General features: G+C 51.1%; 1 protein-coding gene across 2 annotated transcripts in view; it reads right to left on the bottom strand.

Moving 5' to 3' along the window:
• Window positions 1-22,664, bottom strand: part of KIF3C (kinesin family member 3C) — a 35,051-nt gene extending 12,387 nt beyond the window's left edge. Inside the window, exons 1-2 of one of the 2 annotated variants that reach the window (XM_032353109.1) lie at window positions 20,214-22,664; window positions 85-186 (exon numbers count right to left, since the gene is read on the bottom strand). In XM_032353109.1, the coding sequence (XP_032209000.1) occupies window positions 85-186; window positions 20,214-21,797 (1,686 nt within the window). In that variant the 5' untranslated portion in view covers window positions 21,798-22,664. The remainder of the gene's footprint in view (window positions 1-84; window positions 187-20,213) is intronic. The other variant, XM_032353108.1, reaches the window with a different exon arrangement.
• Window positions 22,665-26,983: the final 4,319 nt, after the last annotated feature.

The raw sequence follows: 26,983 nt of genomic DNA, 5'->3' as shown, positions 1-26,983 counted from the left end.
TCCCTGATGGCTCACTGCCCTGTGTCCTCCAGACAAGACCTCAAGGCCGTGAGCGTCCACGAGACCTGAAGCTCCCAGCCCTACCTGCTCCGCAATCTCCTGCCTCTTTAGTTCCAGCATCTTCTGCTGCTCGTTGGTATGATCCATGATGTTCCTGCCCCCGATGAGCAGCTTGCTCTCCATGGCCTGCGGACACAGAGGGGTTAAAGAGATGGGCTTCTCAAAGATGGCCACAGCATCTCCAACTTGAGAGGTTTGCTTCCCTGCTCTGTGGTCTGTCCAGGAGTGGACCAAAGATGTGTCGCTGATGGGGCCTCATGGCCCTCCCTGAGAACAAAGTTGCCCCTCCAGCCTCCTGGGCTCCCGCCCAAGGCTTCCATCATCAATAAGACCATTAAGTGAGGCAAAGAGAGGGCATCCCTCAGGGAAAATAGGCACCTGATCTGTTTGATTTGGATACAGCTGGAAGGTTGGTTCACCATGCCTGGGAGGGGCGTGCAGGAGGCTTTTGAATCCTGGCATTTAGCTCCTAGCTGGTGTTTAAGAGTGGGGAGCAGTGACCAGGCAGCCCAAATCTTTAGTTAACAGGCTCCTGACTCAAGAAGATGGCTCTCAACACAGGTGTAATCTTCAGCTGACACGGAAAGCAGAAGAAGATTCTGCAGCACCAAGGGGCAGTGTGAGGCCCCAGAAGCCGCATGAGCTTTAGGGGCAGCCAGAGAGATGCCACTAAGTGCAAGGCCTAGACCAAGGGTCCCCTTCAGCTCTCACATCTGTAATATCAGAACGGCCTCTGTTCCAGGATGTCTGACAAATATTGCTGAGTCCTATTTTTGAGGGGCTGAATTCAGCCCTTAACAAACATGATCTCCATCCTCAGCCCAAGAGAAAGCTCCTGTTACTCTCCTCACTTAACTGAAGAGATGGAGAGTAACTTGACCAAGGTCATGCCGCTAGTGAACGAAGAGGTAAGATTTGAACCCACCACCTCTGGCCCCACTCCGTGAGCCCCGGTGCTCGGCACAGACCTGCTGTACGGATAATAGATGCGTATAAACTGGGTAAACCGGGGTGACGTGAAACACATTCTCACTCCTGCTCATCAGAGGGTGCCCCTGGGCACCCCAGCTGTCCTCTGATTTCATCGCAGGCTTCCCGGAAGGTTGAAATCACCTTGAGCCACCGGACGATATTGGCTGCGTCCCTACTGGAATTTTTTCCAGTGGGACCAGCTGACCTGCTTCCGGGCTCGCAAGCAGAGGCTGCTGTCACGGTGTGGGGGCAGGGGACCCCTCTGCCACCTGTGGAAGCCCCATCACGGGGGACGGAGCAGGACAGGGGTGGAGGGCTGCTTTTGGGGGGCCAGGGGTGGGGCTCTGTGAGGATGCCATTGGCCCCTGTGTGACAGCGGGCCCATCGGAGTGACCCCACGCAGCCTCCGAGGCCAAGAGAGAGCTCCTGCCGAGCTCGGGGCCCTGGAGAGCTGCCTGTCCTCACTGCCACCCCACCCCCTGCCACCAGCTGTGCTTATACCTCCCCCAGGCCTTGCTCCGGGACGCTGTCTCACCATCTGGCTCACCCCGACAGCACAGGCCTGAACCCACCCCAGACGCTTCCTTCTCACTCAAGCCCAGAACCTGCACGATCTTTTGAGTGAACAAGACCTTCAATTTTGTGCCCTGTGTACCTTACCGCCCTCTCCCCAGGCCCTGCCCCGAGTGCGTCTCTTGCCGCCCCTGTATTGGGCCATCCATCAAATCCCATCAAGTCTGCCTTCTTGTTAGGGCTCCCACCATTCCCCGCTTTCCAACTGCGAGTACACGTGCTGACTTCACCTCGACTCTCCTGACTCGCCTGGGTCGTTGCCCTCAGCTTCCCCGTCCATCCGTCTCCCCGTGACACCCAGGGGCATTCACCAGAAACACAAGTCAGAGGGTGCCTCTCCTCTGCTGCCAAGTACCTCAACAGGCAAAGAACATCCGTTCTTTGCAAGATGAAACCCAGAGTCTGCTGCGGCGCCCTGCCCGGTGGGCTGGCCCGGCCTTCCAGCCTCCTCTTACCACTCACTCCCCAAGTGCGCTCCAGCTCCCAGAAGAATTCCAGCTCCCGGAATGTGCTGGGCCATTTCACAACACTGGGCTTCTCTTGCCACTCCACATCTGCCTAGAAAACCACTGCTTATCCTGCAAGACTCAGCGGGAGCGACTTGGGGTGTGTGCTCCGATTCCCTCACATCGGCTCCTTTCCTCCTTTGGTCCCCCTCAATAACCAGGACACATTCCTCTTCTTTTCCCCGCATGGACCATTATTGCTTACATCCTGTCTCCTCTGTGAGCTTCTTCAGGGCAGGGATCATCCCAGGGCTTAGCACAGAACTTGGCACATAGTAAGTGCTCAATAAATGTTTGAGGCCCTGAAAGGAATCCCTGGGCTTGTGGGGTGGTGGTGGGGGCTAGGGGGAGTTCCAAGTCTTTTCCTGGGCTCTCTCATCTGGAATAGAACTGACCCTTTATCCCAGCTTCTCCTCCTTCAACAGACAAGCCCACACTCGTTGTCGGAGGGCAAAAGGGCAGAGCAGCAGGGTCTGCGCTTCTGGGAAACCTGGCAGGAGGGAGGGGATGGGTGTGAGGAAGGAGGAAGGGGAGACAAGGCAGGAAACCCCCTTCTGCTGGGCCATGGATAGCGGATCCCTCCAACTACCCGGGACACAAGATCTCAGGGACCTGGTGTCTGGCCTGGCTTCCTATTCTGGGGCACTCCAGCCCTGAGTCCTTGCACCGCCCCTTGGTAATTGACGTCATTCCCGTGTTCTTCACTCTTTGCAATCTCATAAAGGCACTACTTCTCAAACTTGGTTGCTGTATTAGAGTCACTGGGGAGTTTTTAAAATTCCCACTGCTGGACCACATCGCGTTATTATCTTGGGCCCCGCCCCTCATGAGTGGCTTTAAGAACTCCCATGCCAGGTGCTCGGGGAGGAGTCTCGAAGCCAAGCGCTGATGCTGGTGCCCTGGTTTTCCTGACTGATTGATGGGCTGGGGACTAGGGCAGAGAGAGAACAGGGCAAGGAACCGGAAAGAAGAAAACCATGGTTTTCTCTGCCTGTCGGGTGTTTCACATTTACTTCTAATAACCCTTTAAGAAGTAGGTCTCAAACTCGATGCATATTAGAATCATCCGGGGAGTTCTTCCAGGCCCAGCGCCCAGACCACATCCCACTGCCAATCAAACTGCAAAGGGGCTGGGGAGTCCGCCATGAGGTCCAGGCATCAGTGGTTTTTAAAGGTTTAAAGGTTTTTAAAGGTTTAAAGGTTTTGGCTCAGGTCGTGATCTCTGAGTCCTGGGATCCAGCCCCGGGGTGGGTTTCCCAGCTCAGCGGGCGGGGGTGGGTGTGTGGGTGGGGGAGTGGGGTGGTCACCTGCTTCTGCCTCTCTCCCTGCTTGTACTCTCTCTGTCTCTCCCTTTCTCAAATGAATACATACAATTTTAAAAACAACAACAACAAAAAGAACCACTGCTTTTTGAGGTCCCCCAGAATCAGTATTACCTGGGCACTTGTTAGAAATGCAGGATCTCAGGGGCGCCGGGGTGGCTCAGTCAGTGACGTGTCTGCCTTTGGCTCAGGTCAGGATCTCCAGGGATGGAGCCCTGCATCCAGCTCCCTGCGCAGTGGGGAGTCTGCTTCCCCCTCTCCCTCTGCCTCCCTCCACCCTCATTTACGCTCTCTCACTCTCTCAAATAAATACAATCTTAAAAAAAGAGAGAGAGAGAGAAAGAGAGACTTGCAGGATCTCAGGCCCTACCAGACCTAGTGAATCAGAATCTGCTTTGTAATGAGATCCCCAGGTGGCCTGTGGGACATGCTTTAAGGGACATAGTAGTAGCAGCAACAGCTTCCTCATACAGGCTCAGACTGGGTAAGTCATCCATCCAAGGTCACATTGCAGCCATTCAATTGAAATGGAAAACCCAGGTCCAGGTCGGCCTGGCTCCACAGCCCGAGCTCTTTCCACTCCAGACATTCTTTCTGTTTAGTTTTTAGGAAGCAGAACCTGCTCAAAGAAAAGCAACACGTTTCCAGCAGGAGGAAATCACATCTGACTCATGTCCACGGTTATTCCGGTACTTAGGGAAGCCAGTAGCCAGCCCTTTAGAGGTTAAAACACTCCCTGCCCCTCATGGTTCTACATCAGAGGGGTGGGGGGCTGTGAGGAGACAGAGAAAGGGAAGTACTTTCTCATAACGCAGGTGGGGGGATGGGGGTGGATCAGGGAAAGGAAACAGAAACAAACAGGCATGTCTCTGGATGGAAAAAGGTGCGGATATGAAAAGACAGGACTGATCGCCAGTAGAAATCATGCAAGAAAGACAGCACCAGGCAGACCCCCAGCCCCACAGATGCCCCCAGATCTTCCTGAGTGCTAACGTTCGAGAGCATTTCTAGGCCGTGTGAGCTGACAAAAAACGTCCTATGAGCTTCAGTTACAGTTTTATGCTCCGGGAAGAAGTACTCCTAGCTCTACTAATTAAATGATAGCTGGGAGCAGTCAGTTATAAGCTGAAAAATAAAAAATAAAAAAATAAGAAAAGAGTAAAAGAACAGCACGGGGTGGGGGGAATAATTCTCTATTGTTCCCAGAAGACATTGGCTTAATATGCCGCCAGAGCTAAAAAAGCCACCAGCATCTGGCCAGCCACCACCATAAAGGCCTTTTGGAAACAAAACAAAAATCATTCCACCCAAATATAAAATGGTGGTGATGCGGCTGAATCTGGGCTACTGTGTGTAGTTCCATCGCTGCGTCTCTGGGGACAGGCAGGAGGGAGAGAGATCCAGAGGACAGCTAAAACCATCCAAGGGCTATTAAAAAATAGGACTCTTCAGTGTGCAAAGACGAAGAAAGGTTAAGAGGATAGACCTGGAAACTGCATGATCAAAACAGGTGTGGGGGTGCCTGGCTGACTCAGTCTGCAGAGCGTGAAACTCTAGATCTCAGGGTTGTGAGTTTGAGCCCCAGGTTGGGTGCTGAGCTCAGGTAATTAAAAAAATAAAATAAAAATAGGTGGGCGCCTGGGTGGCTCAGCTGGTTAAGCGACTGCCTTCGGCTCGGGTCATGATCCCAGGGTCCTGGGATCGAGTCCGGCATCCGGCTCCCTGCTCCATGGGGAGTCTGCTACTTCTTTTTTTTTTAAAGATTTTATTTATTTATTTGACAGAGAGAGATCACAAGTAGACGGAGAGGCAGGCAGAGAGAGAGAGAGGGAAGCAGGCTCCCTGCTGAGCAGAGAGCCCGAAGCGGGACTCAATCCCAGGTCCCTGAGATCATGACCTGAGCCGAAGGCAGCGGCTTAACCCACTGAGCCACCCAGGCGCCCGAGCCTGCTACTTCTGACCTTCTCCCCTCTCATGCTGTCTCTCACTGTCTCTCTCTCAAATAAATAAATAAAATCTTAAAAATAAATAAATAAATAAAATAAAAATAGGTGTGAAAAGGAACGATCTGGACTTTTCCAATCAATCCTGGTACATAGAGGAAGAGCTTATACTTTGGAGTTTAAAGGACAAATAAAGGGAAGTTCTACTGCTTACAGAAGGTAATGCCTTTATGGAATTTGTTATCTCAGGAGGACTGTATTAAATATCTAAGAGTTTATTAAGGGATTCTAGGGCCACATTTTTTGTAAGTGAGCTCTATGCACAATGTGGGGCTTGAACTCAGGGCCCTGAGATAAAGAGTTGTTTTTTTTTTTTTAAGATTTTATTTATTTGACAGAGATCACAAGTAGGCAGAGAGGGAAACAGAGGGAGACAAGGAAGCAGGCTCCCCGCTGAGCAGAGAGACCAATGCGGGGCTCAATCCCAGGACCCTGAATCTGAGCCAAAGGCAGATGCTTTGGCAGATGCTTAAGCGACTGAGCCACTCAGGTGCACCTGGGGACGTATTTTTAATGTTTTATTTTCTTTCCTTTTTAGAAAAAAAAAAAACTAATATCAAATTAAGTACAGAAACAAAATTAGAAAAACTTTCTCATGAGATATTTCTCATCTAATCACCTTTTTAAATTTTCCCTGTTTTTCCAGATTTTTCCAAATGCACACATCATTTTTTCACACCAATAGATATGGTATAAATATAAGTTCATGTCCTGCTATTTCCATTTTATCAAATCTCTCCAGAATTTCCTGTTACATCCATAAGGTTTGTGACTATAAATATAATGGCTGCATAATATTTACAGTAGATAATTTAACTATATCTGAATAGCCCCTATAAGAAGATATTTTGGTTGTGTACAATGTTTACAATAAACACCCTTGTAAAAAAAAAAAAACTTTGTACATATAATTTTTTGTTTTTTTTTCATCTAAAAAAACTTTTTTTTAAAAGATTTTATTTATTTGAGAGAGCATGAGCGAGAGAGCATAAGCAGAGGGAGCAGCAGAGGAAGAGGGAGAAGCAGGCTCCCCGCTGGGCTGATGTGGGGCTCCATCCCAGGACCCTGGGATTGCCACCTGGGCTGAAAGCAGACGCTTAATGAAGGGTTATAAACATTTTGTCTATCTTAGAACATATTGCAAAGTTACCTTTCTTTCTTTCTTCTTCTTCTTTTTTTAAAGATTTTGTTTATTTATTAGAGAGAAAATGAGAGAGAGAAAGCATGAGAGGAGAGAGGTCAGCAGGAGAAGGAGGCTCCCTACTCAGCAGGGAGCCTGATGTGGGACTCCATCCTGGGATTCCAGGATCATGACCTGAGCTGAAGGCAGTTGCTTAACCAACTGAGCCACCCAGGCGCCCCCGAAGTTACCTTTCTAACAGATTATATCACCAAGGGTCATCTGGGTGGCATAGCTGGCTGGGTGGCTGTGTTCTGCTGGGGTCGTGATCTCAGGATCCTGGAACTGAGCCCCACATTGGGCTCCCTGCTCAGTGGGGAGTCTGCTTCTCCCTCTCCCTCTGCTGCTCCCCCTACTTGTGCTCTCTCAAATAAATAAAATCTTAAAAAATTATACCACTTAGGTGCCTGGGTGGCTCAGTGGGTTAAAGCCTTTGCCTTCAGCTCAGGTCATGATCCCAGTGTCCTGGGATCGAGCCCCGCATCGGGCTCTCTGCTCAGCAGGGAGCCTGCTTCCTCCTCTCTCTCTGCCTGTCTCTCTGCCTGTCTCTCTGCCTACTTGTGATCTCTGTCTGTCAAATAAATAAAATCTTAAAAAAAAGTTATACCACTTAAATGACTGCCAGCAATAAATAATGGAACAATTTTTGTTATACCGTCATAGGCATAATTATCATTATTTTTAAAATTTGCTATGATAATAGATATAAAATTGAACCTCCATTGATTTTATTTTATTTTTTAAATATTTTATTTATTTATTTGACAGACGGAGATCACAGAGAAGCAGGCAGAGAGAGAGGAGGAAGCAGGCTCTCTGCTGAGCAGAGAGCCCGATGCGGGGCTCGATCCCAGTACCCTGGGATCATGACCTGAGCCGAAGGCAGAGGCTTTAACCCACTGAGCCACCCAGGCGCCCCAAACCTCCATTGATTTTATATTCTCTAAACCGTTGAGGTGGACTTGTGGAGGTCTGATCTCTCCTTTCACAGCATACCCCTTTATGCATTTTTTTTTAATTATTTTTTTTCTTGGTGATTTTTTTTTTTTTTCCAGATTTGACACTGAACTGACTGAGCCACCCAGGCACCCCTCTTGGTGATTTTTAAGTCAGGAGCCAGACCTCTGATTCAAACAATGCTTTGTTCAGCCTCCACCTTCTCCAACTACCCACACCTAAGTCTCATGCTCTTTTCATTCAAAATTCTGGATTCAAGAAATCCCATGGGCGGGATTCCAATCAGGCCTGGAATCTGATGTATCAGCCAAGACTCCCAGGGCCCCCCAGGTTCTAAGCCCCTCCCCCACCCCCCATGATGTGATTCCCAGGACAAGTTTCTCTCTGTTGGTTCTTGCTCCTCGGCCTTCAGCTTAGATCCCTTCCTTGGACCTGGAACCCTGCTTCAGGATCTCCCCTTTGAGCTGGGTCCTGACCTCCATGAAGAGAATTCTGGATGATGTCTGACTGTCCATCATCACCCAATTCCATTCGTCCACTGCCCCTATGCTTCTCTGCTAGCCCCGCTGAGACCCAGCGCAAACGTGGTCTGAATGACAACTGAATTTGCCTTTCTGGTGACTCGCCAAGGCTTGCCCACTTTCCTAGCCCACACGATCAGCCAAGCCTGCCTGACAGAGCCTGTCTTGTGCTAGAAGAGGGGGCTGGTCCTGGCACAAAATCTGTGGGTGGGCCCCAATCCAGGTGCAAGGTCTCAGCCGCCACCTTCTCCCCAGTCGTAGCCCATGCTGGCTGTTTCCCCCCCACGCTCTGAAATGCATCATGCACGACTTCAGTTCTTTGCTTAGAAACAGGGTTTGGGTTTTTTGGGGGTTTTGCTTGGTTTTTGCTTTTGCTTTTAATTTCCCCCCATTTTTCTGAGGATACCAGTGGCCATCTCCTCATCAGATCTCTGTTCTTACCAGCATCTGTGGAGGGCAGGGAGGGACAGTGTAGTCTCAAATCCCTAGGTCCCCCTTTAGGCTTGGGGATACTAAGCAGAGGGGCTGCGAATACAGGGGTCCTAGTCCCCAGGAAAAGTTCCCTGGGGTTCTTAGCCTCTGGAGTTAATGCTGCCTTTGTGATCCCTCATGGCAAAAGATAGGTGGGTGGAGCCTGCAGACAGGACTGGGTTTGGTCTTACTGGTTCTCAATCAGTCCAGTGTAACTAAAAGGCGAGCAGCAGTTGTGGGGGTGGAAGAGGCAGGGCGGGAAACTCAGGAACATGGGTCTGACTCTTGAGAAACCGCTACAAATCGCGGCATAACTAAGGCAGCCTCAGTGAACCCTCAAGCCCAATCCTCTTTGCTTGACAGATTAGGAAACTGAGGCAAGTCAACTGCCGTGACAGCGAACAGCCAAGCCCATCACAGGGACCATGTGACTCTATGGACTCAGCTGGGGGTACTCAGAGGTTCACCCCTTCCTATTCAAGGAGCAAGCCCGGTGCAAGACCAGGAGCAGGGAGGAGGCCCCAGGACTCATTTTTTTTTTTTACTTTTTTTTTTTTAAGATTTTATTCATTTGTTTGACAGAGATCACAAGTAGGCAGAAAGGCAGGCAGAGAAAGGAGGAAGCAGGCTCCCTGCTGAGCAGAGAGCCCGATGCGGGGCTCGATCCCAGGACCCTGAGATCATGACCTGAGCCGAAGGCAGAGGCTTAACCCACTGAGCCACCCAGGCACTCCCCACCCCCCAGTACTCATTAATGCTGATCTGAAAAGCCAGAGAGGAGACAGCAGGCCCAGCCAGCCTCTCGTCTGAGAAGATACTATCAGGTATGATTTCACAGAGAAGCCAGATAGGCTCCGCTTGGCCACTGCCAGCTCATCTCTCACATGCTGCAGGAGACAGGAGTCTCAGAGGCAACTTGTCATGTGCCTGCCGCTGGGCTAGTTCCCTTTTATTTTTTTTATTTATTTTTTTTTTTTAAAGATTTTATTTATTTTATTTATTTGTCAGAGAGAGAGAGAATGAGAGCGAACACAGGCAGACAGAGTGGCAGGCAGGGTCAGAGGGAGAAGCAGGCTCCCTGCCAAGCAAGGAGCCCGATGTGGGACTCGATCCCAGGATGCTGGGATCATGACCTGAGCTGAAGGCAGCTGCTCAACCAACTGAGCCACCCAGGCGCCCCTACCTTTTAAACGAATCATCCTATTTGGTCATCATAAGAACCATGCGAGATAACGAGTATGATCCCCACTGGACATAAAAGAAAACAGGGATTCAGACAGGTGATGGACTCCCTCCAGCTGACGGAGCCAGCAAATGGTAGAGGTGAGATTTGAACACCAGCCTCTTAACTCCACTGGTATCCCTCTCCCTGGGCCACAGCTTTCTCCCAGGCTCAGGCAGCAAGGTGCCTTGGAGAGCAGCAGCATTTGGTCTCGGTAACATTGCCAGATCAGGAACCATCAGGAAAGCTCAGGGCACCATTTCTTTCTCTGAGAGCTAAGCCAGGCAAGATCTCTGCTGAAGATGCTTCTACCCGAGGTGCCTTATGGGGGCCTCTGAGGTGAGGGGATGAGGGTGTTAATTATGGGATTCGGGGAGGTTGTCAGGATCCCTAGCCTCCCGGAGAGAAGTCAAGTGCTGGGATGCTCGTGGGAAAGGCTGCCTCCTGGGTTCCATGGAGGGACGACAGCCGGAGCACTGGGCAGGTCAGACAGTCTGGATGCTAGTACATGCTCTGCCACCTTTTTTTTTTTTTTTTTTTTTAAGATTTTATTTACTTGACAGAGAGTGAGAGAGATCACAAGTAGGCAGAGAGGCAGGCAGAGAGAGCTGGGGAGGGGGGAAGCAGGCTCCCTGCCAAGCAGAGAGCCTGATGCGGGGCTCAATCCCAGGACCCTGAGATCATGACCTGAGCCGAAGGCAGAGGCTTAACCCACTGAGCCTCCCAGGAGCCCTGGCCACCCTATTTGCTATGACATCTAGGGCATCTGATTTCTCATCTGGAAAACGGAAGAGAGCACCCACTAACCTTGCAGGCTTTGGTAAGTGGTGAGTTGGTTATAGACGTGAAATTACTCGGTAAGTGATAAAGTACAATCCTGTGTCAGTGGTTACTTGTCAATCAGTATCTGATTGACGGGTACTCACGACTCATCACAAAGAGCAAAAAACCCCAATTAGTGGACCATCTTTGCTTTCCCCTGTTATTACAGCCACTCCAAATGCCACAGAACGATTTCTCCTTTTGGGGCTCCCTAGTTATAGACATCGAGAAGCCAGCAGTAAGGGAAAAAGAAACAAAGGAGACAACAGGAAAGGGAAGAACAGTGCTAAGTTCAGTGATTCTCTGCCCTGAGGAACCAAAATCAGGAGACCCAGACCGTTTCCTGCCTTCAGTCTCCTTGGATGGCTTAAGACACAACAGAAATGATGCACGTCTCAAAGGCTGGGAATTCTCTCAAGAAGGAGACAGTTTGGGCTCAGGAAACATATTGGCTGGGGAGTGAGGTAAGCTGGACTCCACCCGCAGCCTTGTCCCGGACGGGGGTGTGGATGCCCAGTAGTACTTTGATGCCCCTCAGAGAAAAGAAGGAATAAAAAAAAAAAAAAAAAATCAGCCCATCTACTTCAGTGAGAAAACCATAAGCATCTCAGACCTGGTCCCTAACTTCCTCCTTCCCCCCTGTTCCCCTCTGGCCAACAATAGAATGCTACAGTGTCAGGACTGGAGGAACCTAAGGAGGCTTCAAGTGCAGACTCAGCATTTGACAGCCGAGGCACGGGCCCAAGGGGCTTTCGCGGGTCATCCAGGGTCACGTGGCCGGTGGCTCCCAGGCAATGGTTGGTCATTCCTCTCCAGTTCCCACTGCCTGTCATTCAGGCTGACCTCTAACCCTGGGCTCCCGACCTGCTGCTTCCCAGGTGAATCAGCAAATAGTACTGAAAGCAAGGAAGCACCTACGGATGATTCCTTAAAGTCCCTGGGAGGGGAAGAGACTTGTCCAAGGTCACAGGATTGCCCATAACTGGGTATCACTGAGAATTATTATCAACACTGGGTCTCCCTCAATTATTCATTTTTAAATTTAAATTTATTATTATTATTTAAGATTTTATTTATTTATTTGATAGAGAGACAGCGAGAGAGGGAACACAAGTAGGGGGAGTGGGAAGGAGGAAGCAGATTTACCACTGAGCAGGGAGCCTGATGTGGGGCTTGATCCCAGGATCCCGGGATCCTGACCTGAGCCAAAGGCAGACACTTAACAACTGAGCCACCCAGGTGCCCCTTTAACTTATTATTTTTAAGATTCTATAGAATTATTTGAGAGAGAGATCAGAGAGGGAGAGTGAGAGGGAGAAGCAGATTCCCCACTGAGTGGAGAGCCCAACGAGCTGGGCTCTGTCCCAGGACCCTGAGACTACGACCCGAGCCTAAGGCAGATGCTTAACCAACTGAGCCACCCAGGGCTCCAATCATTCATTTGTTTAAAAAGGTTTAAAAAACCCACTGGGTGGCTCAGTGGGTTAAACCTCTGCCTTCGGCTCAAGTCATGATCTCAGGGTCCTGGGATCGAGCCCTATGTGGGGCTCTCTGCTCAGCGGGGAGCCTGCTTCCTCCTCTCTCTCTGCTTGTCTCTCTGCCTACTTGTGATCTCTGTCTGTCAAATAAATAAAATAAAATCTTTAAAAAATAATAATAATAAAAAAAAGGTTTTACTTATTTATCCCAGAGAAAGAGAGGGAGGGAGGGGAAAGGGGCAGAGGGAGAGGGACAAGCAGACTCCGTGCTGAGCGCAGAGCCCGACGCAGTGCTCAATCCCACGACCCTGAGATCATAACCTGAGCGGAAATCAGGAGTCCGACGCTCAACCAACTAAACCTTCCCAGCGCCCCAGTTATTCATTATTTTTAAGCCAATCTTCCAAAGAGGTGTTAACACATTTCTTTTATATTTTCTTCTCACTTAAATTTTTAGGTTAGTTTTTATTTAACAAAATATATGTTTGTAGTGAAAGTAAAAAAAGTATAAAGTAAATAAATAATAAATAAAAGCCCCCCCTTCCCCACTAAAATTCCTAGAAATAACTACTGTTGGTGAATTCTCGTGATTCCTTCCAGAAATCTAAATAATTTGAAGACTTCGTTAACTATACCTGCTGACTTATGTTCTTGGTTATGGGTACTTAAAAAGATTTGTTGATTATATGAATGGACGGAGCCAGGTGAGTCGGAGGCTGGGGGTTTGCATCATTAGGAAGGACAGAGATGGGTTGAGCTAAGCATCTCCACAGACAAGAGCTCCCACTGGGGCCTATTAGCTAGGGATCTGGCAGGAATCTTTCATTTCCGAAGCTGGTAGTATAGTGTGTGGGGGGGTACAGATCATGGGTTCTGGAGTCAGGCAGACAGAGGCTCCTATTCTGGCCACAGTACTTCCAAGGCATGTGACCTTGGGTTGTTCCTTCCTTAAGGAGTCTCAGCATCCTCATTTGTCACATGGAGATTAAAATAGTACTACTTCATGGTGTTATTGTGAGGATTAAAGAAAACGAATGCACATGAAAACAGCGGCATGCTTGGTGTTAGACATGCACTGAAGAAACGGTAGCTGTCGGGGCACCTGGGTGGCTCGGTTGGTTAAGCGTCTGCCTTCGGCTCAGGTCATGATCACAGGGTCCTGGGATGGAGCCCCACACTGGGCTCCCTGCTTGGTGGGAAGCCTGTTTCTCCTGCTCCCTCTTCTGCTCCCTCTGGCACTCCCCATACTTGTGCTCTCTCACTCTCACACTTTCTCTCTCTCAAATAAATAAATGTATAAATATATAAATAAATAATCTTTAAAATTAAAAAAATAAAATAAAATAAAAGGGCACCTGGGTGGCTCAGTGGGTTAAGCCTCTGCCTTCAGCTCAGGTCATGATCCCAGGGTCCTGGGATCAAGCCCTGCATTGGGCTCTCTGTTCAGTAGGGAGCCTGCTTCCCCCGACCCCCATCCCCACTCTCAGTCTGCCTCTCTGCCTAATCGTGATCTCTGTCAAATAAATAAAATCTTAAAAAAAAATAAAATAAAAAAATAAAGAAATGGTAGCTGTCATCGTCATTATTATCGTTGCCATTATTATCTTGCCTGCAGGAGAAAGCCTGCAGGCCCATTACCTAGTGCTATAGAAACAGAGCAGCCCAGGTCCTGGTCCTCCTCTGCTGGGGACATCTGGCAGGAAAAGGAGACAACTAAGCAGGAACTCTTTAGTATGACTGGGAGTTAATGCCCAGGAATTTCTCAGGATATTACAAATTCCAGATCCACCAGACTACAAGAGCAAGTGGCCCCTGAACCCTGAGCACAGGTGGGGTGCCTTGCGCAGAGGGCGGGGCTGAAGGGCTGCATCTTTGGGAGGAGGGAACCATCTTCTTATCTTCTCAGGCCACCCGGGTCTGGAGCTCTCAGGCCCAGAAGGCTCCAGAAGTGTGCAAGACTGGCCAGGTAAAACTGGCTAGCACGACATGGCCAGAGAAGGGTGCCCTTCTCCAGCTGCATTCCAGGTCCTTCCCCAAGTCCTCAGAGCACAAAGAGAACATTATCACACCCACTTCATGCAGTCGTGCTCTCTGGGGGCTGGCGGTGACTGAGGGCCGTGCGTAATAGACTCCTCCAGCCAAAGCACATCGGGAGAAACCCAACACTGGACCCGAAGGCCTGCGGAGCCTCCACGTAACTTGAAGCCCCAGACCTCTGATGGGAATATATTAGTCAGTCTTCAGTGCTTCCTGCCAGTCAAGTCTTTATAATTACAAAATGCCCCCAGCTCGCGACAGTTCTGTGAAATGATAACACTGCCAGGGATGAGTAGTTAACTGTCCCCTACAGCACTTTCTCTCCTATGGGGGCTTCTCCCCAGGATCCCTGCTGTTCAGCCCTTTACCCACTATCTCCTCCTGCCCTGTGCCTTTATGACTTCACTTCTCTTTCCCCTCTTCCCCACCCCCTTCTATTTCTTCCCTGTTTTTCTCTTCATTCTCGTCTCTCTCTTTTTATTGTTTAAAGATTTTATTTATTTATTTGACAGACAGAGATCACAAGTAGGCAGAGAGGCAGGTAGAGAGAGAGGGGGAGGCAGGCTCCCCACTGAGCAGAGAGCCCCATGGGGGGCTCAATCCTAGGACCCTGAGATCATGACCTGAGCCAAAGGCAGAGGCTTAACCCACTGAGCCACCAGGTGCCCCCCCAAAAAGAGTATTTTTAACAATCAAGGACTTTTAGGAGGAGGAGACTTTAAAGGCAATCAAGATTAATGGTTTTGTTGATACATGAATCCCTTTAGAGCAACTCTGACACTCCATTTCTCCTTGAGCACTTCCACGGTTTGGAGCCTGCTACCTCTAGGAGCGGTCCATTTCTAGGTGTTAAGAAGTTCTTGGGACGCCTGGGTGGCTCAGTTGGTTAAGCAGCTGCCTTCGGCTCAGGTCATGATCCCAGCGTCCTGGGATCGAGTCCCATGTCGGGCTCCTTGCTCAGCAGGGAGCCTGCTTTGCTTCTGCCTCTGCCTGCCACTCCGTCTGCCTGTGCTTACTCTCTCCCCACCTCTCTCTCTGATAAATAAATAAAATCTTAAAAAAAAAAAAAAAAAAAAGTTCTTTATATTGAGCTTAGTCTGCTCCCCTAATTCCCATCCCCTGGCTACCAGAACAATCCAGGATATAAAAATAGTGCAACAGCAGAAAGGCAGTGAGGTACCTATTAGGTTCAAAAGATTGAGGTAGACCAGCTGGCTGTGAGGTCTCTCCCTGGAGTAGCTTGCTTGTGGGGTCAAGACAGAGGAGACATATGGCAGCCGGTCTCTGCTAGGTCTTGAATGCCAGTCTAAAATGTGGTGTGTTTGACTTATCAAGGCAAAGCCAAGTGAGACTGTCCATTAGGCAGTAATAAAAAGCTGTGCTTACATGCCAGGAAGTGTGCAAAGCACTTTAACATGATCTCATTTAATCCTCTCGAAAACATAAACGTCGGTACTGTTATTATTTCATTTTATAGATGAGGTGACTGAGGTCTTACACGAAACCCAGGCCTGTCTGTGTCTGATGCACATGATCTGAATACAGCACTCTACAAAATAACGTCAGCAGAGACCAGGAGGGGAGGCCCTGATCTGGGAACGCATTTACTAGACAGAGAGAATGTAAAAAACGGAGGGCCTGGGTCCGCTTTGAGCGCTCTTCTACACACAGGCCCCGAATCTCCATTGCTAGTCTCCACAGATCCATTTCCAGCTGCCCACTGGATTTTGTCGCCTCATATTCCATGGCACAAGCTTCTGCCAGTTTTCACCTAGCACCCAGTTCCCAAAACTGATATTCCAAATCTTGAAGCATAAAAGAAGATCACATTTTGTGTTTAACCAACCTGGGCTCAACTAGATTTGCCACATAAAACTATGAGGCCTTGGGCAAGTTACTTAACCTCTATGGGCCTCAGTTTTCTCAGATCTAAAATGGGAAGAGTAACAACACCGTTCTTGGAAGGTGCTTGCGTAGATTAAATTCGATCATGTGTCCATAACCAGTAGTACAGTGCTTGGCACATAGCAGGTGTTACGGAAACAGCATCCTTATTGTGATGACTGCTGTTTCTGGGGCTTGAAACTCCCTCTTGGTAACCTTTTTGTGGTTAATCCCCATGCTGAGAGGTGGGGGGAAGAAGAGGGAGCCACGGAGTGGACAGTGAGCATTCAGTGTGGTTTGCATTCTCTGTGATGACCTCGCCCCTTTGGCTGTGGGCGCCACTTCGGCAGGGTCTGTCTTCTACACTCGCTGCGGACAGAGCCGGGTTCTAGCTCTTCTCTCTCCAGACCTGCTCACGTGGGGATAAACAGACAGTGCCTCTTCCCCCCCTCCTTTTAGCTGAAACCAGCATTTTGTGTCATCTACAACCCTAACGTCCCTTAGCCACCCTTCTTTCTTTCTAAGAATCTAGGATCAGCTACAGAAAGCACCTGGTCCAATCCCTCAAAAACACTGAGTTCAAAAGTCAAGGATCTTGCACAATGAACTGTGAGTAAAGTGGGCCTTCTCTCAACCCATCCACACGCTTTCACGGGTCCTCACTGCAGTCCACACATTGTGCACGAACGTCTGAGCCCCAGCCTGAGTTGTGGGTCTGTGACTCTCTCCCTGCACCCGCTTCCTCACAGGCCTAGCGTGCTATCAAGCCCCCGGGGGGATACTCCGTAAGGAAGGGCTGCGAACGATTAGTGAGAAACCGGGCCGATCACAATCACGAGCCCAAACGCATTTGCACACCCTCACATCCCCTGGGGCCCCCAGTGAATATGGAAGGAGAGATGAAAGGAGACTCCAAGGAGACAGGCTCGGTGTTTGTACACAGTGAGGGGAGAACAAAGGAAACGGGGAGCCCGGAGGTGGCAGGCAGGGGAAGCAGGCGGGCCAGGCTGTAAGAGGAGTCGGAGTGAATGAGGGCAGTAGGTCGTACCAGCTCTGGCTTCGTCGCCCCCAGAGGGTGGTGTGAACTGGGAGAAGGGAATGGGGGGAGGCGGTTAGGGGAGCTGCTGCCGAAACTGAGAAGTGGGACCTGGAGAGAGTGTGCAGCAGATGGGGAGCGAAAGCTCAGTTAAGGGAGCAGGAGCTCCCTCTCTTCTGAGTCCTCCTGGCTCTTTCTTGCCCAGCTCTGCTTCCAGAGCTGTAGGGTTATAGCGAGGCAGCTGGGATCGGCCAGTGGGGGTGTGGGGGGTGGAGAAGAGTCAAGCTAACAGCAAAGATGTCAGTCCTCCAGATCACTGGACCCCAGCTTGATCGACAGAGGCCACCCTGTGGCTGCTAATGCCCCTCCTTTTATTTGGTCCTTTCAACTTATTTCCAACACCCTCCCACTAATGATCTCATTTCATCTTGAGCACAAACCTGTGAAATAGGCAGGCCTGGCATTATCTCTGATGTGCTCCTCCCCTCTAATCTGTGATTCCTCAAGAGCCCTCAAATTGTTTCCTCCATCCTAGGAAGATCCAATGCAGAATCAGGCCGTGCCTTGGGGACAGGAAGAGGCTGGGGTTCTCTGTCCAGGCTCCACTCAAGTTGTCTTGTTCGTGTTTGTCCTGGGCTGGGTGTGACAAGAAGTCACAGGATACGGACTCATTCCCCTCCTGGAATTTCCCAGCCAACCCGCCCCCTTCCCTCATGTCTGAAAGCCTGGCACATAGTGACCATGTCCATCAGTCTCCAGGGAGATATGTCAGACTTCTCTTCATTAGGAGAATAGAAACCTGAGGCCTAGAGAGGCAAAAGCCTTGGCCCTGAGTCACACAGTGAACAGACATGGAGAGATGGTGATGACTTGGGAAGAACAGGGGTCCGGGAGCACGAGGAGACCTGAGTCCCAGTCTTCGCTCCACTATTTTCTCAGCCCAGGGGCACAGAGACAGGCATTCAAGCTCCCCAGTCTTGGTTTTCTTAACTGTCAAATAGGGACAGGAACACCCATCTCTTGGGGTTGCTTGAGATGAAGATGTCAAAGTGTTACATAAAAATGAATTATCCTGATTATCAGGTAGCACAGGTAATGTTAGAACTCGGGCGTAAGGGGAAAAGGCTGGATCAAGCATAAGGAGTCTGGGATCTCATTAACTCACCTATATGGCCCTGGGCAAGGCCAGGCCTCAGTTTCCCAAGGCCTCTGCCACCTCTAAGAAGGAGGGTTCTGTGGACCATACCTCTATTGCAAGAATTCTGGGGCTGGCTGCTCTTGACTGTCCTATTATTTCTGCCCCACATTGCCTTAGATCCAAGAATCTTACTGAGGGAGCTGGTCAGTTGCCAACAGTGGGAGATCCCATTGTTCCCAATGGGAAGGATCTGCTAGATCCTTCACACCAACCCCTCTCCCATTTCCTCAGGGCTGAAGTGTGCTTCTGTACTGACTTAGCCTCCACTGCCTCCCAGCTTTAAGGGGAATGAGGGTTGAGAAGGGAAGTAAGGGGGAAGGGGCTTCCCTTGGTAATGAAACTAATGACAGATTGCCCATGTAAGATTTTCCAGTGGAAAGCACCAGATTGCCTGGATTCCTTTCCTCCTAGGGAGGGCTGAGTCTAACTATTCGGCTATCATCTTGCTTCTCCCCAGATGGCCCCAAAGGTGCCAGGCCTCTGGGCCATTCTTTGAGGAAGCATCTCAGCAGAACCCTTGCTGAGCTCATGGAGGTGAATTAAATATTAAAGACACAAGGCCAGAGCCCCTGTGCAGCAGCACATCCCCATAACCCAGACAATGGCACACAGCTCATCTGCCCACCTTCCCAGCAGCCGCCACTCTCCCTCCCCAGGCTGAGTTCCCTGCTCCCCAGCCCACACTCTTGAGAGGGCATAAAAAATAGCAATGTTTTGTTCTCTCCAGCAAGTGATCGGCTCCTGGTTCCCTGTGTCCTCCCTCCAACCCTCAGCACTGAGGAGTCCAGGGACCTGGAAATGCTTGGAACATTGAGTTGTGGCATCTGCGGCAATGAAACTGAACAGGTCTGTGGCTGGTCTGGCAGAGCCCTCTGTAGCTTAGCCCCACCTTGTGCCTGGAGGCCCCAGCAGGAAGATCTGGATAGCTCTCAGGGCAATGGGAAATTAGATCTTGCTGGGATGAAGCCTGAGTGGTGGGGGGCAGTTTGCTTCTCAGCTTCGAAGAATTTCAGAGATCACCCAGGCCACCTCAGTTTTACAGAAAGGGAAGCTGAGGCTTTAGGAAAGGAGAAAGCAACTTACACAAGGTCACTCGATGAGCGATAAAATAGCTAGGCCCAGACTCCCGTTCTCCAGGGTAGAGCCCAGTGCTCTTGCCTACCCTCCCCATGATCTCTGGATCTCCCTCCTAATTCTAGCAAGCACTGGGCCCTGCATGGGTCCTATGGCTGCTTTCAGGGGCAGGATCCATTCCTAGTCCCTCTGGCTATCCCAGAACCAAAAGAGCACAGCGTTCGTGTGCTCCAGCTCAGCTTTGCCACCTGGTAGGATGGTACCTTGGTCATTGCACCTCTGAGCCTTAGTTCCTCACCCATAAAATGGGGGCTTAAGAACCAGTACCCTGGATGGCTAAGGATCAGATGAGATCGTGTCTGTGGGGCATTTGGTAGACTGGGAAGTGCTATCCAAATGTCAGATATTATTAAAATGGTGTGAGGTGTGAAGGTGCTACAGAGGGAGGAAGTCCCAGGGGAGGAGGCTATGCAAGGGAACCCACCCCCAAATGAGGCTGAGGCCCTGCCTGGTCACCCCAAGGACCTGACTGATCCTGACGGCCACCAACAGAGACTGACAGGCGGTTGGTCAGACCAGCCCAAGCTCCCAGGCTTGAAAGACCACCTGCCTGCTTTGCTTTGCTTTGCGTGTGTGTGTGTGTGTGTGTGTGTGTGTGTGTGTGTATGTGGTTTGTCTGTCCTCCTAGGAGCTCCTGGGATGCTCTGCCCGGCAGCCCAGAATTGTGGGGATTTATTTCCCTGGCTGCTCCAGGGGAGTACTGGGCAGGAAGGCAAGCGTGTTGTGCTGAGGGAGGACACCTCGCTTCAGGTAGGATCAAAGACCCGAAAAGAAAAGCCTGCCAGCCCAGATCCCCTTGGGCACCTCTGGAGTCGCACTGCTGTCTGGGGCCCTTACCTTGTACTTGGCCGCGAGCAGCTCCGTGGCCTGCTGCTCCCGCCTTAGGTCTTCCAGCATCTTCTCCTTTTCCTCCAGCAGCTTCTGCTTCTCCTCGCTCACCAGGCTGCGGTCATCCTGGATGGCCGCCTTCTCCTCCTCCAGGCGCTCCTTCTGCTCCTGCAGGTAATTCTCCATGTTCTTATCCAAGGCTGACTCCAGGATGGGCTGGGGTGGGCGGTGGTTGTTGTTGTTGTCATCCTCCTCTTCGGCCACCCAGGCCTCTATCACCGGCCCCTCGGGGTACCCAGCTGGGGCCGACACGGCCTTCTTCCTGCGGCTGCTCTTCCTCCGGAGCCGCTTTCCCAGCATCCCCTTCTTCTCCAGCTGGGCCTTCAGGCGAGCGATCTCCTCCTGGAATTCCCGCAGCAGCGTGTCCTTGGGGTCCTCGTTCACGCGGGGCTTGTTCTTGATGTTCTTGGCCCTGTTGGCAAAGCGCAGGGTGGAGAGGCTCTCGTCGTAGCTGTGAGAAGCCGGCCCCAGAGTGGCCACCATGATGGTCTTGGCGTTCCCCCCCAGAGAGTCTTGGAGCAGTCGGGTCAGCTTGGAGTCCCGGTAGGGGATGTGGGTGCTCCTGTTGCCTGCCAGAGCAGCGATCACGTTGCCCAGGGCAGACAGCGAGAGGTTGATTTTGGAGGCTTCCTTAGGCCTCTCTCCACCACTACCACCACCACCACCACCACCACCACCACCACCGCCGCCGCCGCCACCACCCCCACCTCCACCGCTGCCGCAGCCCGTAGACTGTGTGGCCGTCCCTCCGGCGGCATTGGGGCCTGCCTTGTTCTGCCTCTCACTGCCAGCCAGGTCCACCAGGTTGAGCTTGCCCACACGGATGTGGTCCTGGCCATCTGAGCCCCGCTCGCTGCACTCCACAGTGATGACGAAGATGGCGTGGGAGCGGGAGCTGACCTCATTCATGTGCGTGCTGCCCACCGCCCGGGTCTGGTTCCCCAGGTTCATCACGTGCTCAATCTCCTTGACGTTCTTGGTGACGAAGGAGGAGAGGTCCTTGATGTAGACACCGGTCTCCGGGTTCTCCTTCAGTTCTAGCCTCTTGCCAGGCTCTTTGGAGAGCAGGTCCCGGATCTCCTCCTGGTAGATCTCCAGGTAGGAGGCCCGAACCAGGTACTGCTGGTTCTGGGAGCGAGAGATGTGGGTGAAGATATGCTCAAAGGCATTGGGGATGACCCCCCGCAGCTCGGGCTCCACCCAGGTCCCCTGCATGGTGTAGGTCTTGCCGGTGCCTGTCTGGCCATAGGCAAACACCGTGCCATTGAAACCCTGAAGTACTGAGTCTACCAGGGGCCTCACGGTTTCATCATATAAGTCTGCCTGCTTGGAGCTGGCATCATACACGGCATCAAAGGTGAAGGACTTGGGCAGTTCCCCTGGGGCAGCGCGGGGGTTCCGCAGGGTCACCTGGCCCAGTTTCACGTCCATGGTCAGGATCTGCTCGTGACCAGCAGCCTCCTCCTTCCGGCTGAGGGGGCGGCACCGGGCCACCACCTTCAGGGCCTCGCTGGCCTTGGTTTTACTGGCCATCTTGATGCTCTGTCCTTCCTGCTCCCCAGGGCCCCTCCGCAGCCTGGGCGGTCCTGCTGGCCTCCCTAGGTTGGGATCAGCGGGGCCAGCCCAGCCCCCAGGCGCCGCTCTTCAATCCGCATGCAGCCTCCTAGGGTGGGGATGCTGGGAGGTGGCCCCGCCGCTGCTGCAGTCCGGGCCTCCACCGCTCTCCGGTCCTCGCTGCACGGGCCGGGCAGGGGGAATTAGGCAGAATCCCCCGGCAGCCGCGGGAGCCGCGCCGGCCGAATGGCAGTGCCCGGAGCCCGCCCCATGCTGGGGCAGAGGGAGCGCTGCCGTAAACAGCTACGGCAACAATGAGATAAAGGAAGAGGAAAATGGGATGGGGGGTGGGCGGCGAAGCTGTCTTCTCCTCCTCCTCCTCCTCCTCCTCTTCTAGGGATCCATGGCGGGGGCTGCCGGTCCTGGGCGGCCGGGGGTCCCGGCCCTCCCGAGGGCAGAGGCTCACCTGGAGTCCTCCCCCCGCGCTGGGGGATCATTCATTGCAGCCCGCGCGGCTGCTGCTGCCCCTGCCTCCACCTTCCCCGCCGCTGCCACCGGAGAATGAGAGAGAAAAACAGAAGGGGATGGGGCGGAGCAGCGGCGGCGAGAGTGATGTTGCCGCCGCGCTGCGGCCCCAGCTAAGCCGCCCGGCTGGGGTGGGGCAAGGGGCGGGGCTGCGGGGCGGGAGGCGCGAGCCCCGCGCGGCCGGCGCGCTGGGAACAAGGGTGCATCGCCTGCTCGCACCCCCGCAGACCCCTCCGGAATTACAGGCTCGGGTGCCGACCCCGGTCCCGCGCCCACCAGGCGGGTGCGGCGCAGACACCGCCCGCCGTCACCCCACCGGGCCCGAGCATGCTGGGAATTGTAGTCCTGCCTTTGTTAACCCGGTTCTGGCAGGTTGCTGATGCCTGCTCCGGTCCGGGAGGCCCCTCCCTCTCTGGCACGCAACCTAAGAGGGACTGCTGAGGTCGCAGCCTACCTGGGACTGGGGTATCCACCACCCACACTTGTTCCCTCCAAAGGCACCATCCTCCATCCCTCCACTGCTCCTGTCTTTCAGCCTGCAGACGTGGACACGTCCCCCCTTCCCTTCGGAGGGTCGCTAGGTACCTTGACTCCTGCATGTTTCTCGATTCTTCCCTTCCCTTCTCCTGAGCCTGGTTTACTTCTGGCCTTCCCCTTGTCTCTTGAAACCACCTTCCAGCTGATTCTCTCTTCACGTCTTCTCTGCACATGTACCCGGGTCCCCTGCCTTCCTCCTCTTCCTCGTCTTCTAGGCTTCCAACACGTATACAAGCCCCACCATCTTCTGACCCCGGCCTAATTTCCCAGCCTCCCCTCCAGGTACTCTCCCACAGAGAACCTGCGGTCCAGAAGTTCATTCCTTCAAGCAGTTCCCCCGGGGCCTGCTGAGCTCCTTGTCCACAAGGACCTCTCATTCTAAGAACCTTGTTTTGACCGTGCTGTGTTGCATCCTTGTGCCTTTGCCCAGAGGGCGCTGTCACCCTTCTACACCTGGCAGCCTGCCACTGGCGCAGTTCAAGTACTTCCTCCTCTGGACATCTTCCCTGATCAATTTCTTTTCTATAGCAGAAAGAGACGCAGAATTTGCATAAAACAAAGCTTGGGTTCAACTCGCACTTCTGATCGCCATCCAGAATGGTGTGACTTTGGGCAATCTCTTATCTTGCTCTAGCCTCAATTTCCTCATCTGTTTAAAACAACTAGAGGGCGCCTGGCTGGCTCAGTCAGTTAAGCCTCCAACTCTTGATTTTGGCTCAGGTCCTGGTCCTGGGATGGAGCCCCCCTCAGCTCTGGGCTCAGCGGGGAGTCTGCTTGTCCCTCTTCCTCTGCTCCTCCCCTCCCTAGGTAAGTAAATAAGTAAGTAAATAAATAAATAAAATCTTAAAAAAAAAAAAACAGTTGGATAGGGGGAGGGGAATAATTTCTATGGAGTGGCCATGAGACTCCGATGAAACAATGAATAAACTCTTCTGCCGATGAGAAGACTTTTTTTTTTAAGATTTTATTTATTTATTTGACAGACAGAGATCACAAGCAGTCAGAGAGGCAGGCAGAGAGAGGAGGAAGCAGGCTCCCCACCGAGCAGAGAGCCCGACTCAGGGCTTGATCCTAGGATCCTGGACCACGACCAGAGCCGAAGGCAGAGGCCTTAACCCACTGAGCCACCCAGGCGCCCCAAGAAGCCTTTTTAAAAAAAGATTTTATTTTTGAGGGGCGCCTGGGTGGCTCAGTGGGTTGGGCCTCTACCTTCGGCTCGGGTCGTGATCCCAGGGGCCTGGGATCGAGTCCCGCGTTGGGCTCTCTGCTCAGCGGGGAGCCTGCTTCTCCTCATCTCTCTCTCTGTCTGTCTCTCTGCCTATTTGTGATCTCTCTCTCTGTCAAATAAATAAATAAAATCTTTAAAAAAAATAAAAATAAATAAAATAAATAAAAAAGATTTTATTTTTGAGTAATTTTTACACCCAGCATGGGATTCAGACTCACTATCGGAGACCAAGAGCCACATGCTTCACCTATTGAGCCAGGCAGGAGCCCCTGAGAAGATTTTTTAAAAAAAGATTTTATTTTATTTATTTGACAGAGAGACAGAGAGGAGAGCATGAGAGCACAGTTAGGGGGAGGGGCAGGCAGAGGGAGAGGGAGAAGCAGGCTCCTGGTGGGCAGGTAGCCTGATGTGCAGCTGGTCGTGGAACTCATCCTTGGAGCCTGGGAACAGAACCTGAGCTAAAGGCAGATGCTTAACCAACTGAGCCACTCAGATGCCCCTGAAAATAAATAAATATTTTTTATTTTATTTTATCTTTAAAAAGATTTTATTTATTTATTTGACAGACAGAGATCACAAGTAGGCAGAGAGGCAGGCAGAGAGAGAGGAGGAAACAGGCTGCTTGTGGAGCAGAGAGCCCGATATGGGGCTCGATCCCAGGACCCCGGGATCAAGAACTGAACCGAGGGCAGAGGCTTTAACCCAGGTGCCCCCCAAGAAGACCTATTTTTAAGCAAGCCCTTAATACATGCTTGTGGCCTTGTTTGGTTTGCCTGACAGCTTTCACTTTCTTGAGTATCCTCGATAGACCAGTCCATGTTTGCTGTTCCTCTTTGCAGGTCTTCGTACTTTTCCTCTAGGATACAAATCAGGTATAATTCCTCAAGTCCAAGGACCGAGCCAGTGTCTTACCCATGTCCTACTCTGTGGAGGGCGGTTGCGTCTGTGGACTGAGTCTGAGTTGTTCTTCCTCTCTGAGATCCAGATCGAAGAGGTAGTATTATTTGAAACCTCAAGGCCCCTCCCCACAGAGACACTGGAAGAATCTTTGCATAAAACATCTCTGATCATGTTATTCTCTGGAGGACCTTTTTGTTTAGTTCTTCACCTTCCAATCTTCACCTTCAAATGCCCTTCAGGACCTGAAGGGCAGCTCGATTGGAATCTTGAGGCTGAGCTGGTGGCTTACTTACTTGTGAACTTTCCTGGCTTTCCTCAACCCTCTCTTTGATCAGGCTGTACAGCTTGTGAGTAACTTGGCTTTTGGACCAATTACTGGGTGGGGTTTTGGCTTTGTAGACTAACCTTTCTTGGCTCTGGCAGCCTGACTTCTGGATGGACCGACCATTTGGCTCTTGGACTATTTTCTTGTTGCATTTGGCTTTAGTTTTTGGACTACCCTTTCTCTCCTTTGCCTAACACCTGATGCCAGGGTGCTGCCGGACGAAAGGGATTCTGGTCTCATTCTCCCCACTTGATACCACCACCTGGCAAGGCACTTGCCCAGATCTTCCTGCGTGGAAGGGAGGCTGGAAGCCGATTGCTCACATGGGCAGATGTATGATCCTCAGTAAAGGAAAACTTCCCTGAATAGCTTATTTTCTCAGAATTAAGGATTCTGCCATCACTCACAGGGTTTACATGAGTATTAAGGGAGATAATGCAGAATCTCCCAGGATGTAGAAGGCATTCAAGAAATCGTAGTTTTCCTGCCTTTTGTCCTTCGTATTCAAAGTTGTTCACATCCTGCATTTCCCTTTTCAGCTTCTTTATCATCCATTCTTTCTTCCCTCTCCCTGTTCCGCACTCAAGTCTCCAACCACTTGGGTTTGCTCGAAGTCCTCCCAACACATCATAATTTTGGGGGTCTCCATATGATTTTGCCCATACTGCATCTCTGTCTGCAGTGTTCCCCTAACTTTGTTTCTGTCTACACAGGCTCACCTCCTATTCATTCTGTACCTTGATATAGTTTCTACTACCACTGCTCAATAAAGATTCCTCTTGCCAAGGGTATCAGTAACCCCACAGTGCCATTTCTAGTGGGCCCTTTTCAATAGAAGCTTTTGACACAACCCACTTCTTCCTTCTTTAGCAAACTCTCCCTCACTTCCTATGGTTTTCATGACCCTATACTTTTCTGGGTTTCTTCCTCCAGCTCTCATGAGTTCTGATTGCTGAGTTTCAGTCTCCCTAATCAATTGACCTCATTCAGCTTCAACATTGAGTGTTCATTAAAGTCCTAAGCCCTCTTCTTCTTTCAATGTCACCCTATAATGATCATTATAGCTCATGGCTTCAATTGATATTTAAATGATTCCTAAATTGGTATTCCAGCCCAGACTTCTCTGAGCTCCAAATCTATATATCCAATTCTCTAATGGATATAGCCACTTGGATGGCTCCCATGTGCTTGAAATTCTACTTGTTTTCACTGAACTCATCATCTTCCCTTCCAAACTTTGTCCTCCAAGAATGGTCCCTAGCTCTGTAAACAACTCTTCCCCCACGCTCCATATATCCCTCCAAATACCAAATCTTATCAATTCAACTTTCTTAATATTTGTCAAATCTATCAACTTTTCTTGGCTTCCACAGCCAATATCATGACCCAAGCCACCATCTTGTCTGGCCTGGCATCCCCACAATGGCCTGTAGTCTGGTCTCACTAGATATGCTTTTGCCTCCACTTATTCATTCTTTACAAAGTAATCTTTTATTTATTTTTTAAAAATTATTTGACAGGCAGAGATTACAAGTAGGCAGAGAGACAGGCAGAGAGAGAAGGAAGCAGGCTCCCTGCAGAGAAGATAGCCTGATGGGAGGCTCGATCCCAGGACCCTGAGATCATGACTGGAGCCGAAGGCAGAGGCTT

The sequence above is a fragment of the Mustela erminea genome, chromosome 7 (assembly GCF_009829155.1).
Source record: "Mustela erminea isolate mMusErm1 chromosome 7, mMusErm1.Pri, whole genome shotgun sequence".
NCBI classification, from domain to species: Eukaryota; Metazoa; Chordata; class Mammalia; order Carnivora; family Mustelidae; genus Mustela; species Mustela erminea.
The sequence above is the reverse complement of the archived record's forward strand: the minus strand, read 5'-3'. Positions and strand labels throughout refer to the sequence as shown.